This window comes from Sceloporus occidentalis, unplaced genomic scaffold (genome assembly GCF_023333645.1).
Source record: "Sceloporus occidentalis isolate IW3139 unplaced genomic scaffold, rSceOcc1.0.p SCAF_3, whole genome shotgun sequence".
Classification (NCBI taxonomy): domain Eukaryota; kingdom Metazoa; phylum Chordata; class Lepidosauria; order Squamata; family Phrynosomatidae; genus Sceloporus; species Sceloporus occidentalis.
The window spans coordinates 120,992,826-121,010,798 of record NW_028316983.1 but is presented as its reverse complement, the minus strand read 5'-3'; the positions used below and the strand labels follow the sequence as shown (position 1 = coordinate 121,010,798).

Genomic DNA, 17,973 nt, shown 5'->3' with positions numbered 1-17,973 from the left:
TCATCTGTATATTGTGTGACAATATGGAACTCAAAGGTCATGTGCTGCAATTCCTGCACAAGGGAATCAACTAATGGAAATTATTTCTGGCAGAACACTCAACAGAATGGTACTTCAGTGCCCTACCCTCATTCTTCTCTTGGGGACTGTCTTGTTGTTAGAAAATGCATTTTGTTACTGTGAAGGACCATCCTGGGCAAATACTGCTTGGGATACTACACAGGATGCTACACAGGATCTGGAGCAAATGTCGACTAAACAGCAACCTTACTGTCTTCATAACTCAATGTGTCATATATGTCACTATATTGTTGGCATGAGATTATCCAAAGAGGGCCTGGAAATGTTGTACACTAGTTGTAAAGTGGTACTCTTTATAGCTGTTGGTTTGTCTCTACATTACATTTCACTCAAAGTGATAAGAAGCATTAAGGTAAGAGTATGAATTATTTAATGAAGATAATTGTTTGCCCACTCCAGATTAGATTGTCTTGAAAATATATATTTTTGCCTTGGATCAGAGTCCTATAAATTAGGGAAAAGTGAAAAACAATACCATGCCTTTGTTTGTTGTGTCAGAAGTACTTTCTAAGCAGCACATAATAACTATAATGATGTTGTAATATTTACAACTATAAAGTTACTGATTTTGTTCCACTAGACTTGCTACAGGATCTTGGGAACTGCAGATTGGTGTGGTGCTAAGGATTTCTTAATCAGTGTGGGGTTAAAGATCCTTAATCAGAATTCACAAAGATACAATTTTCTTGGTCCTGGGAGAGGACAAAACCTGGTGCAGAAAGTAAAACCTGAATTAGCCAGTGAAATTATCACTCATGAGAATGTGAAGTTTCATGTATATTTTAGTGCACCAATGTAATAAAATAATTAAATAATTCACACAAAATACACACAGTGTATTTCTAGTGAACACATATTTATGTTGTTCCCCAAGGCTGCAATAAGAACTTTACAAAACAGATGGCCACACTTTTTACTGGACTTATCCCTTATCCCTGTATTTTATTAGCATACTGACACTAAGAAACTGTTACTTTGATCTGTGCATCCTCAGCTTAATATTTACATAGCAAGCACCTGTTAATAGACCCAGGAGAGGGTCAGTAAAACAAAAAGGACTTGTGTTTTTCTTATTCTTGATGCAAAGTGATTTTGTTTTGTCATTTCTCTCAGCCCAGTCAGGCAATGACCGAGAGACGCGCCTCCGTTTCAATTACTAGAGAAGCAAGCAAGGAACACACCCAGAACATGGACAAAATGATTACCAAGTTGGTGTCCAATACCTCCAAGATGATGAAGTACATGAAGCATGTAGCTCATAGGCACAGGAAAGAAGTTAAATACTATAAAGCAAGCAAAAGAAGAAGAGGCAAAAATGAAATTGATGAAGACGAACAGCTGTTCCGAGTTTGTCCCAACACCCATAGTTCCTGTTGTGAAACCTCAATGTATGAATCTTAGAAAAAAAGCTTCCACCCTCTCATTTTCCACTCCTCTTTTCATGTTATTTGCAGTTCTGCTTCTAAGACAACAGGGAGCAACGTAGACAACAAAAGCCTCTATTTGAGCATTCATCATGTTTGGGGTGAATTCTGTGAAGAATCATATGGATGACTGAGCTGAAATAGGCATAAAAGAGGCTATTAAACGATTTTTAAAAGCCTAGACAACGTGTTTGGTAGACAATGCTGTGATTTTTCCATATGATCCTGATATCTTAGGCCGGTTGCATGAAAGTATGGTTAATATAAATCCATATGTAACAAAATGAATTTTTAGCAGCTGTACATTAGTCCTTCTGACTAGATTCCAGATCCAGACTGACAGCTAATACAACACTTCTATGGCAGCAGAAGATATAATGAACCCTTTTTGGTGCTGTTCTTATGTATTGTCTGCTCAGGGATAAAGGCTACTAGGAAGCTTAACAGAGAGAAATCAAAGATTTATAATATTAAAATGTTACATTTTCAATTTATATATATTTAAAACTTATTTTAAAAGATTAAAAAATGGCACAAGACTATGCACATTTTACATATTTGGCTATTATTTTATTCCATTATTCCATTTTCAATCTAGCCATCTGATGTGTATTATGTGAGTCTAACTTCTTTTCTTTTTGAAAAAAATATTTTTATTCACACATAGCAATTTTTTAAATGTAAAGCATGTAAGGATAACATACAATTCTAACTATCAACTAATTACCCCCAATTCAACTACAAACTATCTAAAAACACACACACACACAAACATAGAGTAGGAAAACAAGAGGCTTCCAACTTGACAGCTCACAGTTATAATTTATACGCTTACTCCCTCTATTTTATTATAAAAAAAAACTTAACATAATTATACTGATTACTATTTTAGATTACTCCTACTTTATACAAACTATCATATTTCAAACCATAAATCTAAAATTTCAAAAAGTTGTAATTATTTTCTAAATCCACGTGAAGTCCCTTTAATTGGGTTAGTCCATTTGTCCATCCAAGAAGGTCATAGAATTTTACTAGCCCATCTTCCTTTGTTGGGAACATAATTTCTTTCCGTCTCTGTGCTTAGTAGACTAGTCTTGCTGCTGTTACCATAAAACAAATAAGCAAAAGTTCTGGTTTCATTTAAATTTTTAATTTTAGAATGTCTTCCATATAACATGTATCTAAATCCAGGATGATGATGATGATGATCATCATCATCATCATCGTCATTATTATCATTATTATTGCCATATCACATGTCTACTATATATGATAGAAAGACTCTTCTTTATTTTAATATTTCTAACAAATATTAGAAGAGCTAAATACCAGTGGCATTGATACATCATCTCAGAAAAACATTCTTTAAGATCATAATTTGAAGTGAATCTTCTGGAACTAGCACAGATCCCTAAGATAAAAGTTGTATTGCTGTAACATTTTAGATGTTTTATTTACTGTGTGTTTTTCAATAAAATCTTGGGGGGGGGGGTAGGAATCTTAAATCAGGATCAGAGGCTTTTGTGAAAAGTTAGATAGGTGTCTATAACTTTTGACTTGTGATACTCCACTTAATGGAATGCCCTCTCCAAGGAGGGTTGCTTGGCTTTTAACATCTAGCAGTTTAGCTTTGCCTAGTGTATTGGAATGTTGTTTTTTATTGTCACTTCTTTGCACACTGCTTATTAAAATTATTTTTAATCTATGTTTTAGCCATCTTTAAGGGTAGAATCCTATTGTGACTGTGTTATGTACTTTCATTTTTTATTTAAATCATGTAAGGTACCAAGGCCAGTTTTTGCAATTTTGTGAACTAACACTGTAATAGATAAAAACGCTATTCTGATCTTTATAACTACTGACTGTACCCTTTAGGCTGCAATGGTATACTCACCTAGCATTCATTCTTCTGCTGCTTTTTTAAAATATAAAATCATGTTATGAACTTTAACGCTTTCCCCATATATCCTCCCCCTGATTAATCAATATGTTATGACCTTGGTTTTGTGCATATTTAACCATACAATCTTTCACTTGTTCATTCTCTATTTCCATTTCCAGAAATAACTTATGTAGAAGTTTTAACAGTTAAGTTAAAGAAGTTAAGTTGTCCCGATTCATAAAGCATAAGTTGTCCCGATTCACAGGCAAGCTTATTCAGAAGCTCATAAAGTTGATGGTAAAAATTAAGTATTTAAATCGCTTGTTGGTGACTGTGACACAGTGGTAAGCAATTGTTTCCCAGTCTCCTCTGCTTCACTCGCAGCAGCACAAAAACAATGAGTGTTGCTTTGATCGCTAAAAACAAGATCTAGACTCAGGTGGGTACTCCTCTGAGCTTCTCATACCCAAGAAGCAATTTGTGCCAGTTTAAAATGTCCCAAACTGGCAGCACCATGTCTAGTGTCAATTTCCTTAGTGGAACCACATAACACCATTTCAACCCAGAAACCTCATGAGTCTACCTTCTTTTTTGAGCACCCCCCATGAAACTAAGAAGCCTAGATTCAGCCAAAAAAAATTTGAGGCTTCCAAAGACTCTGATGCTGACAGATTTACCTTGCCATATAGAAGGTGGAAGAACAGGCAGCTTCCCGTTGATGAAGTGAACACCTTAAGGCCAAGAGAAACTAGGCTCCTCAGGAGAAGGAAACTTGAAGATGTGACTTTTTGAAACTATAGATATTATCACAAGGAGAATAAGGACAGGAGTGAAGAGGAATTCTCCCATCCTTATGCTGTCCTTATTGTGCGATTGAGGGAAAGATTATCACAACGTTGTGCTTATCTCATCATTATCCTGTCAATTAAGTAGAATTGTCCTATCAGTTTTCTATTACCAGAAACTTCCATTATTGAAAAATGACAGGTCACTTCCAATTCATTGACAGGATAATGATGGGATAAGTGCAACATCATCTGATAATCTTTTGGCAATTCCGTGATAAGGATGGCATAAGGATTGGATAATGACAGAATAATTGTGACATCGTTTGATAATCTTCATACGATAAGGATAGGAACAATCCACTTCGCTCCCATCCTTTTTTCCCCATGTGATAATATCCTATGTCCAAGTGGATCTCTGGAAAATCAGGCTACATATGCTTTCAATTTCTAAACTGTGTATAATGCAGTTGACTGCTGAACTACTACCCTGTTGCTGACATCTAAGCTACCAAATTCATCTGCATCCTTAGACTATACCTGCTCCTTGATTATTTCCACATTTGGCTTTGGCTTTAACCTTTCTATGTAAGGCTTCTCTGATCCCTAGTAGTGATGTGAGGTGACAATATTCTCAAGAGAATATTCTCCAGTAATGAGAATAGTATCAGCGTATTCTTCAAAAGATTGTCTATGGAATTTTTAGAATGTTATAATTTTCCATTACAGGTCTAAATAATTCAGCATATTCCACTTTTACAGTAGACCATTCTTCAGCATTAGAGTTTTCTTCATCATTCTAGATGTTTTGAGAACTTTATAGTACATTCCAGAATGTTATGGAACTTTCACTGCCACCCTAAAATTCATCCTTACTCTCCATTCTTAATCCCCCTCCCTGCCACAAGTATTTCCCCCCATCTTCTCCTGTGTTCCATCGTCACCACTAAAACACTCTTCCCTTCTTGCCACCTTTGCTTCTGCAATTTCCCTCCGACCAACACTCCTTCTCTCCCTCCCTTCTTCCTCTAAAGACAAAGGCAGGGAGAAGGAAATGGGAAATCCCTTTGTTAAAACCAGAGGCAGCTCTCTACTTCCTGCTTTGGAGTCTTCCTTGAGCCTGGACAGAGTTGACTTAGGAAATCTGCTGTTCTGTTCAGTTAAAGAAACTTAAACAAGCACTCTTTGTATCCCCCTCATCTTTCCCTCATTTTTATTTTAACTGGAGTTTTAAAGAATTTTTAATGTTGTATTGAAACAGCAGAAATCTTTAAAATATATTTTACAAGTATTAAAGAAGAAAGTCTCAAAAAAGAATATTTTTCAAACAAGAATTTTACAACACTAATTCTAGGACCTGACAAACCTGAAGCAGGACAAGTTATTTGGCTCTCATAAAACAGTAAGCATTTACAGATCACTCTTAATCTGAAGATGAAGCAGCTGTTGATGATGTTTGAGATGAAGCTGACATTAACAGGGGGAGGCAGTTAAAGACCCTTCATAATCTCTCTTAAATGTTATAGCTGTAATTTCCACTAGTGCTTTGTTTCTAATGACCTCTGCTGATCAAGGTACATACAAAATGTATTACTTATTACAATTAACTGCACTCCACCTTTCAGGATACAGTTCCTTCTAAGGCAGTTTACAAATTACCTATGAGAATGGTATAGAAAATTAAAGGAAAATGTTAATTGAACCACAACTGAGAATTTCAAAGTTGGATTCTTCCCATAAAACAGCTGACCCTGTGAGTAACAGGACAATCTGTCTTCACCTGCCTCCCTGCCATAAAATGCTGTTGGGGTGGGTAGAGCTGAGAAATAAAATGCACAATCCATTCTTTCCTTCTCAATTTTAACAAATTTCAAAGTACTATCACATGAACTGAACGATCTTCAGAAACTCTCCTTGAAAGAGGTCTTACAAGCTTTGTTCTAACTAAAGACCAGCCTGAGTTAATCCTGTCAGAGGTCTCTGATGGAGTTGAGATGAGATCTAACAATAAAGGAGGAAAGGAGGTAATGTTATGGTATAATAATATGAAAGTGAGAGCAATGCCTAACCAACACAATTAATTAACAAAGGAGTTTTTAACACAAATGAGAATTGACTTTTAAAATTATGTTACAGAGGTAATTCAGCCTTTAGCTCAAACTTTACAAGAACCAAACTGGAGAGTCTAACTGTGGACAGTTTGAAAAAATGTTTAAAACAAGAGTACATTAAACAAATACAAGCAACAACTGCATCATTACAAGATAAAATTGAATATTTTGAAAATCAAAGGTATTGGTCCAATATCCACTTTTGTGGGATTCTGGAGTTAGCAGAGAATAAGAATATAGAATACAATAATAGAGTTGGAACAGACCACAAGGGCCATCCAGGCCAATCCCCTGCCATGCAGAAACTCAGAATCAAAGCATCCCTGACAGATGGCCTCTGTTTAAAGACCGCTCCATACAAGGAGACTCTACCACTCCCTGAAGGAGTGTGTTCCACTGTCAAACAGCTCTTACTGTCAGGAAGTTCCTCCTAAAGTTGAGGTGGAATCTCAACATTGTAATATGACAGAATTTATTTTCAACCGGTTTTCATCAGTGGCTTCAAGGCTTTAATTGCTCAGAATCAGATACTGAATGGCCAAATAGATTGCAAGGACCACAATTTTGTGAATCCATGTCAAGCAAATGTTGTGTGGCTTCTAGAATCAGCTGACGTTTTCACTTTTTCCTGGACCTTTAAGAAGTAATGAAAAAATTGTGATGATGCTATATAAAGTCTATTAAATAACCTTCCTTTAACATGCTGAAAACCCACTGATCTGTTGTGATCTCTTCCCAAATGTGGGTGAAAGACAGTAGTTTTCCTCCCACCATTAGGCCCATATAACCAGGACTGGGGTTATTTTCTTCCCTACTTTCCAGGAGATGTGTTGATTGTGTTGTTGTTATACTGGACCTGACAAAGCCTTGAGCCTGGACTGTTGCCGGGGTTGGTATCTATGCTCAGACCACTGTCTAATGTATCTACTGTCTCTGTCAAGAAAGGTACGGTAGCTTGGATGAATTTGCAGCCATGAAAGGAAGACTGCCCTTGGCAATAACGTCTCCTGTTATTTCTTTTTGTTTGAAGAAGGCAATGCCTTCTGCTTGTATTTGGTCTCTACTAATCCTGGGTCTAGTGACTCTCCAAAAAGCTTGCTTCCAGTGAATGGAACAGAAGTTAAATTTTGTTTAGAGTACATATCAACATGTGCCTTCTAACTGGGACAGATCTGTACCCTAGCACTGAACTGTACAACATTTAGGCAGGCATCTGCTGAGAAGGCAATTATTTTAAGCAGTTTATTGATAGTTTTTTGTGGGTTTTTCGGGCTATGTGGCCATGTTCTAGAAGAGTTTCTTCCTGACGTTTCGCCAGCATCTGTGGCTGTGCATCCTGACATGGTAGCCCTGGCAGAGAAGCCATTGAAATCCACAAACATCTGGATAATTCATTTTTCTGCCCTAAGTGCAGTACCTTACATTTTTCTGTGTTGAATATCATTTTGTTAGCTTTGGCCCAGCTTTCCAGTTTATTCAGGTCATTTTGAATTTTGATCCTGTCCTCTGGGGTATTAGCTATTCCTCCTAATTTGGTGTCATCTGCAAATTTGATAAGTTTGCCCCTAATTTTGTCATCCAAGTCACTGATAAAGATGTTGAATAGCACTGGGCTCAGGACAGAGCCCTGTGGGACCCCACTGGTCACTTCTCTCCAAGATGAAATGGAACCATTGTTGAGCACCCTTTGGGTTCGGCCGATCAACCAATTACAAATTCATGTAACAGTTGTCTTGTCTGGCCCACATTTTACAAGCTTGTTTCCAAGAAAGTCATGGGGAACCTTGTCAAAGGCCTTACTGATATCAAGATATGCTATATCCACAGCATTCTCTTCATCTACCAAGCTGGTAATTTTATCCAAAAAAAAGAGATAAGATTTGTCTGGCATGACTTGTTTCTTTGAAACCTGTATTGACTTTTTGTTAATCCATCTCATCCAGAAAGCCCTGGAGTTGTGAGACTAGTACCTTGCCCCAAAATATAATGTTGGAAACCGGCCAGTAATTATTCAACATCATGGGATCCAGGTAGGGCTTTTTCAACAATGGTTTTATAACTGCCTCCATTGGGCATACTGCAATTTTGCCTTCTTTTAGTGAGGCGTTAATCATTCCCTCTACCTACTTAACCAGCTCCCCTCCCCTTAATTCTTGCTTAATTCTTACTTCAGGATTCATGCAACCAACTACATTCCCCCTACAATTGGATTCATCTACCAACACTTACAAGTAAATGTAATAACAGTAATAAAGAATTATTTTTATATAATGCCACCTATTTATGAACTGCTTTACAGATGACACAAGGCTCTAATCCGGGGTGTTTGTAATCTAAAGCAAACACAAGGAAACAGCAGAGGGAGGTACAGAATTTGGTAAATTACTTTTTTTGGGGGGACAACAAATCCCAGAATCTCCCAATTAGCATGATTAATTTAAAAAGTAACATTTTGAAGCTATGGAATGGGGGAAATGGAAGCATGGATAAACTGAGGAGGAATATGTGGTTACTTTAATTACATATAATTTTGCTTAGTACAATATGGAATGGGGACTAAAGGAAATAAAAGTTGTCCCCCATCTCATTTGATAAGCATAAAATGTGTTTTTAAAATAAGTTAGGTATTCCTAGTTTCAGATATTTTCCATATTTTGTGTTTGATGTGTGCCTTCAAGTCATTTCAGACTTATGGTGACCTGGGTTTTCTTGGTAAATTTCTTCAGAGTTTTTGCCTTTGCCATTGCCATCCTCCGAGGCTGAGAGAGTGAGACTTGCCCAATGTTACCCAGTGGATTTTTTTGACTGAGGGCGATTCAAACCTTGGTCTCCTAAGTTCAAGACCAATGTTCAAATCACTACACCACACTTACCCTGAGGCTACTCCCTTGACAGATGAATGACATCACAGAATCTGTCTTATAAAGATCTGGAGCCTCTTTATGACCTCATAGAATTTCTCTATACCTGATGGGCTGGTGATCTTGCTTATATGAAAGATCCTCCAGCACTCAATGTAGAAGTTTGGTCATGATGGAAATAATTTGGTGTCATCTGTATATTGTGTGACAATATGGAACTCAAAGGTCATGTGCTGCAATTCCTGCACAAGGGAATCAACTAATGGAAATTATTTCTGGCAGAACACTCAACAGAATGGTACTTCAGTGCCCTACCCTCATTCTTTTCTTGGGGACTGTCTTGTTGTTAGAAAATGCATTTTGTTACTGTGAAGGACCATCCTGGGCAAATACAGCTTGGGATACTACACAGGATGCTACACAGGATCTGGAGCAAATGTCGACTGAACAGCAACCTTACTGTCTTCATAACTCAATGTGTCATATATGTCACTATATTGTTGGCATGAGATTATCCAAAGAGGCCCTGGAAATGTTGTACACTAGTTGTAAAGTGGTACTCTTTATAGCTGTTGGTTTGTCTCTACATTACATTTCACTCAAAGTGATAAGAAGCATTAAGGTAAGAGTATGAATTATTTAATGAAGATAATGGTTTGCCCACTCCAGATTAGATTGTCTTGAAAATATATATTTTTGCCTTGGATCAGAGTCCTTCCTATAAATTAGGGAAAAGTGAAAAACAATACCATGCCTTTGTTTGTTGTGTCAGAAGTACTTTCTAAGCAGCACATAATAACTATAATGATGTTGTAATATTTACAACTATAAAGTTACTGATTTTGTTCCACTAGACTTGCTACAGGATCTTGGGAACTGCAGATTGGTGTGGTGCTAAGGATTTCTTAATCAGTGTGGGGTTAAAGATCCTTAATCAGAATTCACAAAGATACAATTTTCTTGGTCCTGGGAGAGGACAAAACCTGGTGCAGAAAGTAAAACCTGAATTAGCCAGTGAAATTATCACTCATGAGAATGTGAAGTTTCATGTATATTTTAGTGCAACAATGTAATAAAATAAATAAAATAATTCACACAAAATACACACAGTGTATTTCTAGTGAACACATATTTATGTTGTTCCCCAAGGCTGCAATAAGAACTTTACAAAACAGATGGCCACACTTTTTACTGGACTTATCCCTTATCCCTGTATTTTATTGGCATACTGACACTAAGAAACTGTTACTTTGATCTGTGCATCCTCAGCTTAATATTTACATAGCAAGCACCTGTTAATAGACCCAGGAGAGGGTCAGTAAAACAAAACGGACTTGTGTTTTTCTTATTCTTGATGCAAAGTGATTTTGTTTTGTCATTTCTCTCAGCCCAGTCAGGCAATGACCGAGAGACGCGCCTCCGTTTCAATTACTAGAGAAGCAAGCAAGGAACACACCCAGAACATGGACAAAATGATTACCAAGTTGGTGTCCAATACCTCCAAGATGATGAAGTACATGAAGCATGTAGCTCATAGGCACAGGAAAGAAGTTAAATACTATAAAGCAAGCAAAAGAAGAAGAGGCAAAAATGAAATTGATGAAGACGAACAGCTGTTCCGAGTTTGTCCCAACACCCATAGTTCCTGTTGTGAAACCTCAATGTATGAATCTTAGAAAAAAAGCTTCCACCCTCTCATTTTCCACTCCTCTTTTCATGTTATTTGCAGTTCTGCTTCTAAGACAACAGGGAGCAACGTAGACAACAAAAGCCTCTATTTGAGCATTCATCATGTTTGGGGTGAATTCTGTGAAGAATCATATGGATGACTGAGCTGAAATAGGCATAAAAGAGGCTATTAAACGATTTTTAAAAGCCTAGACAACGTGTTTGGTAGACAATGCTGTGATTTTTCCATATGATCCTGATATCTTAGGCCGGTTGCATGAAAGTATGGTTAATATAAATCCATATGTAACAAAATGAATTTTTAGCAGCTGTACATTAGTCCTTCTGACTAGATTCCAGATCCAGACTGACAGCTAATACAACACTTCTATGGCAGCAGAAGATATAATGAACCCTTTTTGGTGCTGTTCTTATGTATTGTCTGCTCAGGGATAAAGGCTACTAGGAAGCTTAACAGAGAGAAATCAAAGATTTATAATATTAAAATGTTACATTTTCAATTTATATATATTTAAAACTTATTTTAAAAGATTAAAAAATGGCACAAGACTATGCACATTTTACATATTTGGCTATTATTTTATTCCATTATTCCATTTTCAATCTAGCCATCTGATTTGTATTATGTGAGTCTAACTTCTTTTCTTTTTGAAAAAAATATTTTTATTCACACATAGCAATTTTTTAAATGTAAAGCATGTAAGGATAACATACAATTCTAACTATCAACTAATTACCCCCAATTCAACTACAAACTATCTAAAAACACACACACACACAAACATAGAGTAGGAAAACAAGAGGCTTCCAACTTGACAGCTCACAGTTATAATTTATACGCTTACTCCCTCTATTTTATTATAAAAAAAAACTTAACATAATTATACTGATTACTATTTTAGATTACTCCTACTTTATACAAACTATCATATTTCAAACCATAAATCTAAAATTTCAAAAAGTTGTAATTATTTTCTAAATCCACGTGAAGTCCCTTTAATTGGGTTAGTCCATTTGTCCATCCAAGAAGGTCATAGAATTTTACTAGCCCATCTTCCTTTGTTGGGAACATAATTTCTTTCCGTCTCTGTGCTTAGTAGACTAGTCTTGCTGCTGTTACCATAAAACAAATAAGCAAAAGTTCTGGTTTCATTTAAATTTTTAATTTTAGAATGTCTTCCATATAACATGTATCTAAATCCAGGATGATGATGATGATGATGATGATGATCATCATCATCATCATCATCATCATCATCGTCATTATTATCATTATTATTGCCATATCACATGTCTACTATATACGATAGAAAGACTCTTCTTTATTTTAATATTTCTAACAAATATTAGAAGAGCTAAATACCAGTGGCATTGATACATCATCTCAGAAAAACATTCTTTAAGATCATAATTTGAAGTGAATCTTCTGGAACTAGCACAGATCCCTAAGATAAAAGTTGTATTGCTGTAACATTTTAGATGTTTTATTTACTGTGTGTCTTTCAATAAAATCTTGGGGGTGGGGGGTAGGAATCTTAAATCAGGATCAGAGGCTTTTGTGAAAAGTTAGATAGGTGTCTATAACTTTTGACTTGTGATACTCCACTTAATGGAATGCCCTCTCCAAGGAGGGTTGCTTGGCTTTTAACATCTAGCAGTTTAGCTTTGCCTAGTGTATTGGAATGTTGTTTTTTATTGTCACTTCTTTGCACACTGCTTATTAAAATTATTTTTAATCTATGTTTTAGCCATCTTTAAGGGTAGAATCCTATTGTGACTGTGTTATGTACTTTCATTTTTTATTTAAATCATGTAAGGTACCAAGGCCAGTTTTTGCAATTTTGTGAACTAACACTGTAATAGATAAAAACGCTATTCTGATCTTTATAACTACTGACTGTACCCTTTAGGCTGCAATGGTATACTCACCTAGCATTCATTCTACTGCTGCTTTTTTAAAATATAAAATCATGTTATGAACTTTAACGCTTTCCCCATATATCCTCCCCCTGATTAATCAATATGTTATGACCTTGGTTTTGTGCATATTTAACCATACAATCTTTCACTTGTTCATTCTCTATTTCCATTTCCAGAAATAACTTATGTAGAAGTTTTAACAGTTAAGTTAAAGAAGTTAAGTTGTCCCGATTCATAAAGCATAAGTTGTCCCGATTCACAGGCAAGCTTATTCAGAAGCTCATAAAGTTGATGGTAAAAATTAAGTATTTAAATCGCTTGTTGGTGACTGTGACACAGTGGTAAGCAATTGTTTCCCAGTCTCCTCTGCTTCACTCGCAGCAGCACAAAAACAATGAGTGTTGCTTTGATCGCTAAAAACAAGATCTAGACTCAGGTGGGTACTCCTCTGAGCTTCTCATACCCAAGAAGCAATTTGTGCTAGTTTAAAATGTCCCAAACTGGCAGCACCATGTCTAGTGTCAATTTCCTTAGTGGAACCACATAACACCATTTCAACCCAGAAACCTCATGAGTCTACCTTCTTTTTTGAGCACCCCCCATGAAACTAAGAAGCCTAGATTCAGCCAAAAAAAATTTGAGGCTTCCAAAGACTCTGATGCTGACAGATTTACCTTGCCATATAGAAGGTGGAAGAACAGGCAGCTTCCCGTTGATGAAGTGAACACCTTAAGGCCAAGAGAAACTAGGCTCCTCAGGAGAAGGAAACTTGAAGATGTGACTTTTTGAAACTATAGATATTATCACAAGGAGAATAAGGACAGGAGTGAAGAGGAATTCTCCCATCCTTATGCTGTCCTTATTGTGCGATTGAGGGAAAGATTATCACAACGTTGTGCTTATCTCATCATTATCCTGTCAATTAAGTAAAATTGTCCTAACAGTTTTCTATTACCAGAAACTTCCATTATTGAAAAATGACAGGTCACTTCCAATTCATTGACAGGATAATGATGGGATAAGTGCAACATCATCTGATAATCTTTTTGCAATTCCGTGATAAGGATGGCATAAGGATTGGATAATGACAGAATAATTGTGACATTGTTTGATAATCTTCATACGATAAGGATAGGAACAATCCACTTCGCTCCCATCCTTTTTTCCCCATGTGATAATATCCTATGTCCAAGTGGATCTCTGGAAAATCAGGCTACATATGCTTTCAATTTCTAAACTGTGTATAATGCAGTTGACTGCTGAACTACTACCCTGTTGCTGACATCTAAGCTACCAAATTCATCTGCATCCTTAGACTATACCTGCTCCTTGATTATTTCCACATTGGCTTTGGCTTTAACCTTTCTATGTAAGGCTTCTCTGATCCCTAGTAGTGATGTGAGGTGACAATATTCTCAAGAGAATATTCTCCAGTAATGAGAATAGTATCAGCGTATTCTTCAAAAGATTGTCTATGGAATTTTTAGAATGTTATAATTTTCCATTACAGGTCTAAATAATTCAGCATATTCAACTTTTACAGTAGACCATTCTTCAGCATTAGAGTTTTCTTCATCATTCTAGATGTTTTGAGAACTTTATAGTACATTCCAGAATGTTATGGAACTTTCACTGCCACCCTAAAATTCATCCTTACTCTCCATTCTTAATCCCCCTCCCTGCCACAAGTATTTCCCCCCATCTTCTCCTGTGTTCCATCGTCACCACTAAAACACTCTTCCCTTCTTGCCACCTTTGCTTCTGCAATTTCCCTCCTACCAACACTCCTTCTCTCCCTCCCTTCTTCCTCTAAAGACAAAGGCAGGGAGAAGGAAATGGGAAATCGCTTTGTTAAAACCAGAGGCAGCTCTCTACTTCCTGCTTTGGAGTCTTCCTTGAGCCTGGACAGAGTTGACTTAGGAAATCTGCTGTTCTGTTCAGTTAAAGAAACTTAAACAAGCACTCTTTGTATCCCCCTCATCTTTCCCTCATTTTTATTTTAACTGGAGTTTTAAAGAATTTTTAATGTTGTATTGAAACAGCAGAAATCTTTAAAATATATTTTACAAGTATTAAAGAAGAAAATCTCAAAAAAGAATATTTTTCAAACAAGAATTTTACAACACTAATTCTAGGACCTGACAAACCTGAAGCAGGACAAGTTATTTGGCTCTCATAAAACAGTAAGCATTTACAGATCACTCTTAATCTGAAGATGAAGCAGCTGTTGATGATGTTTGAGATGAAGCTGACATTAACAGGGGGGGGCAGTTAAAGACCCTTCATAATCTCTCTTAAATGTTATAGCTGTAATTTCCACTAGTGCTTTGTTTCTAATGACCTCTGCTGATCAAGGTACATACAAAATGTATTACTTATTACAATTAACTGCACTCCACCTTTCAGGATACAGTTCCTTCTAAGGCAGTTTACAAATTACCTATGAGAATGGTATAGAAAATTAAAGGAAAATGTTAATTGAACCACAACTGAGAATTTCAAAGTTGGATTCTTCCCATAAAACAGCTGACCCTGTGAGTAACAGGACAATCTGTCTTCACCTGCCTCCCTGCCATAAAATGCTGTTGGGGTGGGTAGAGCTGAGAAATAAAATGCACAATCCATTCTTTCCTTCTCAATTTTAACAAATTTCAAAGTACTATCACATGAACTGAACGATCTTCAGAAACTCTCCTTGAAAGAGGTCTTACAAGCTTTGTTCTAACTAAAGACCAGCCTGTTCTAACTAAAGACCAGGCTGAATGAAACTACGTGTGAAAGGGATCTAGGAGTCCAAGTAGACCACAAGTTGAACATGAGTCAACAGTGTGGAGCGGCAGCTAAAAAGGCCAATGCTATTTTAGGCTGCATCAATAGAAGTATAGTGTCTAGATCAAGAGAAGTAATAGTGCCACTGTATTCTGCTCTTGTCAGGCCCCACCTAGAATATTGTGTCCAGTTCTGGGCACCACAATTCAGAAAGGACATTGAGAAACTGGAGCGTGTCCAAAGGAGGGCGACAAAAATGGTGAAGGGTCTGGAAACCATGCCCTATGAGGAACGACTTAGGGAGCTGGGGATGTTTAGCCTGGAGAAAAGAAGGTTAAGAGGTGATATGATAGCCCTGTTTAAATATTTGAAAGGATGTCATATTGAAGAGGGAGCAAGCTTGTTTTCTGCTGCTCCAGAGAACAGGACCCGGAACAATGGATGCAAGCTACAGGAAAGGAGATTCCACCTGAACATTAGGAGGAACTTCCTGACAGTAAGGGCTGTTCGACAGTGGAATGCACTCCCTCGGAGGGTGATAGAGTCTCCTTCCTTGGAGGTCTTTAAACAGAGGCTGGATGGCCATCTGTCAGGGATGCTTTGAATTGGATTTCCTGCATGGCAGGGGGTTGGACTGGATGGCCCTAGTGGTCTCTTCCAACTCTACGATTCTATGATTCTATGATTCTATGATTCTATGAGTTAATCCTGTCAGAGGTCTCTGATGGAGTTGAGATGAGATCTAACAATAAAGGAGGAAAGGAGGTAATGTTATGGTATAATAATATGAAAGTGAGAGCAATGCCTAACCAACACAATTAATTAACAAAGGAGTTTTTAACACAAATGAGAATTGACTTTTAAAATGATGTTACAGAGGTAATTCAGCTTTTTGCTCAAACTTTACAGGAACCAGACTGGAGAGTCTAACTGTGGACAGTTTGAAAAAATGTTTAAAACAAGAGTACATTAAACAAATACAAGCAACAACTGCATCATTACAAGATAAAATTGAATATTTTGAAAATCAAAGTTATTGGTCCAATATCCACTTTTGTGGGATTCTGGAGTTAGCAGAGAATAAGAATATAGAATACAATAATAGAGTTGGAACAGACCACAAGGGCCATCCAGGCCAATCCCCTGCCATGCAGAAACTCAGAATCAAAGCATCTCTGACAGATGGCCTCTGTTTAAAGACCGCTCCATACAAGGAGACTCTACCACTCCCTGAAGGAGTGTGTTCCACTGTCAAACAGCTCTTACTGTCAGGAAGTTCCTCCTAAAGTTGAGGTGGAATCTCAACATTGTAATATAACAGAATTTATTTTCAACCGGTTTTCATCAGTGGCTTCAAGGCTTTAATTGCTCAGAATCAGATACTGAATGGCCAAATAGATTGCAAGGACCACAATTTTGTGAATCCATGTCAAGCAAATGTTGTGTGGCTTCTAGAATCAGCTGACGTTTTCACTTTTTCCTGGACCTTTAAGAAGTAATGAAAAAATTGTGATGATGCTATATAAAGTCTATTAAATAACCTTCCTTTAACATGCTGAAAACCCACTGATCTGTTGTGATCTCTTCCCAAATGTGGGTGAAAGACAGTAGTTTTCCTCCCACCATTAGGCCCATATAACCAGGACTGGGGTTATTTTCTTCCCTACTTTCCAGGAGATGTGTTGATTGTGTTGTTGTTATACTGGACCTGACAAAGCCTTGAGCCTGGACTGTTGCCGGGGTTGGTATCTATGCTCAGACCACTGTCTAATGTATCTACTGTCTCTGTCAAGAAAGGTACGGTAGCTTGGATGAATTTGCAGCCATGAAAGGAAGACTGCCCTTGGCAATAACGTCTCCTGTTATTTCTTTTTGTTTGAAGAAGGCAATGCCTTCTGCTTGTATTTGGTCTCTACTAATCCTGGGTCTAGTGACTCTCCAAAAAGCTTGCTTCCAGTGAATGGAACAGAAGTTAAATTTTGTTTAGAGTACATATCAACATGTGCCTTCTAACTGGGACAGATCTGTACCCTAGCACTGAACTGTACAACATTTAGGCAGGCATCTGCTGAGAAGGCAATTATTTTAAGCAGTTTATTGATAGTTTTTTGTGGGTTTTTCGGGCTATGTGGCCATGTTCTAGAAGAGTTTCTTCCTGACGTTTCGCCAGCATCTGTGGCTGTGCATCCTGACATGGTAGCCCTGGCAGAGAAGCCATTGAAATCCACAAACATCTGGATAATTCATTTTTCTGCCCTAAGTGCAGTACCTTACATTTTTCTGTGTTGAATATCATTTTGTTAGCTTTGGCCCAGCTTTCCAGTTTATTCAGGTCATTTTGAATTTTGATCCTGTCCTCTGGGGTATTAGCTATTCCTCCTAATTTGGTGTCATCTGCAAATTTGATAAGTTTCCCCCTAATTTTGTCATCCAAGTCACTGATAAAGA

The 17,973-nt window shown here is 37.1% G+C and overlaps 3 protein-coding genes across 6 annotated transcripts in view; 2 read left to right on the top strand and 1 right to left on the bottom strand.

Annotated features, from left to right (window-relative positions):
- Positions 1-17,973, top strand: part of KLHL20 (kelch like family member 20) — an 85,945-nt gene that overhangs the window by 15,191 nt on the left and 52,781 nt on the right. The window lies entirely within an intron of this gene.
- The window catches only part of LOC149316661 (ankyrin repeat domain-containing protein 45-like), a 49,377-nt gene that overhangs the window by 14,717 nt on the left and 16,687 nt on the right, over positions 1-17,973 (bottom strand). The window lies entirely within an intron of this gene.
- On the top strand, positions 27-1,656 carry TEX50 (testis expressed 50). Its single transcript, XM_089513287.1, has 2 exons — positions 27-433; positions 1,195-1,656. The coding sequence occupies exons 1-2, from the start codon at positions 74-76 to the stop codon at positions 1,480-1,482; spliced, it is 648 nt and encodes a 215-aa protein (XP_089369413.1). The 5' UTR covers positions 27-73; the 3' UTR covers positions 1,483-1,656.

Excerpts from the sequence above, each read along its gene's own strand:
- TEX50 (XM_089513287.1), top strand. The coding sequence starts at position 74 with ATGGAAATTATTTCTGGCAGAACACTCAACAGAATGGTACTTCAGTGC. Across the intron at positions 434-1,194 it reads AAGTGATAAGAAGCATTAAG|CCCAGTCAGGCAATGACCGA; the intron begins GTAAGAGTATGA and ends CATTTCTCTCAG.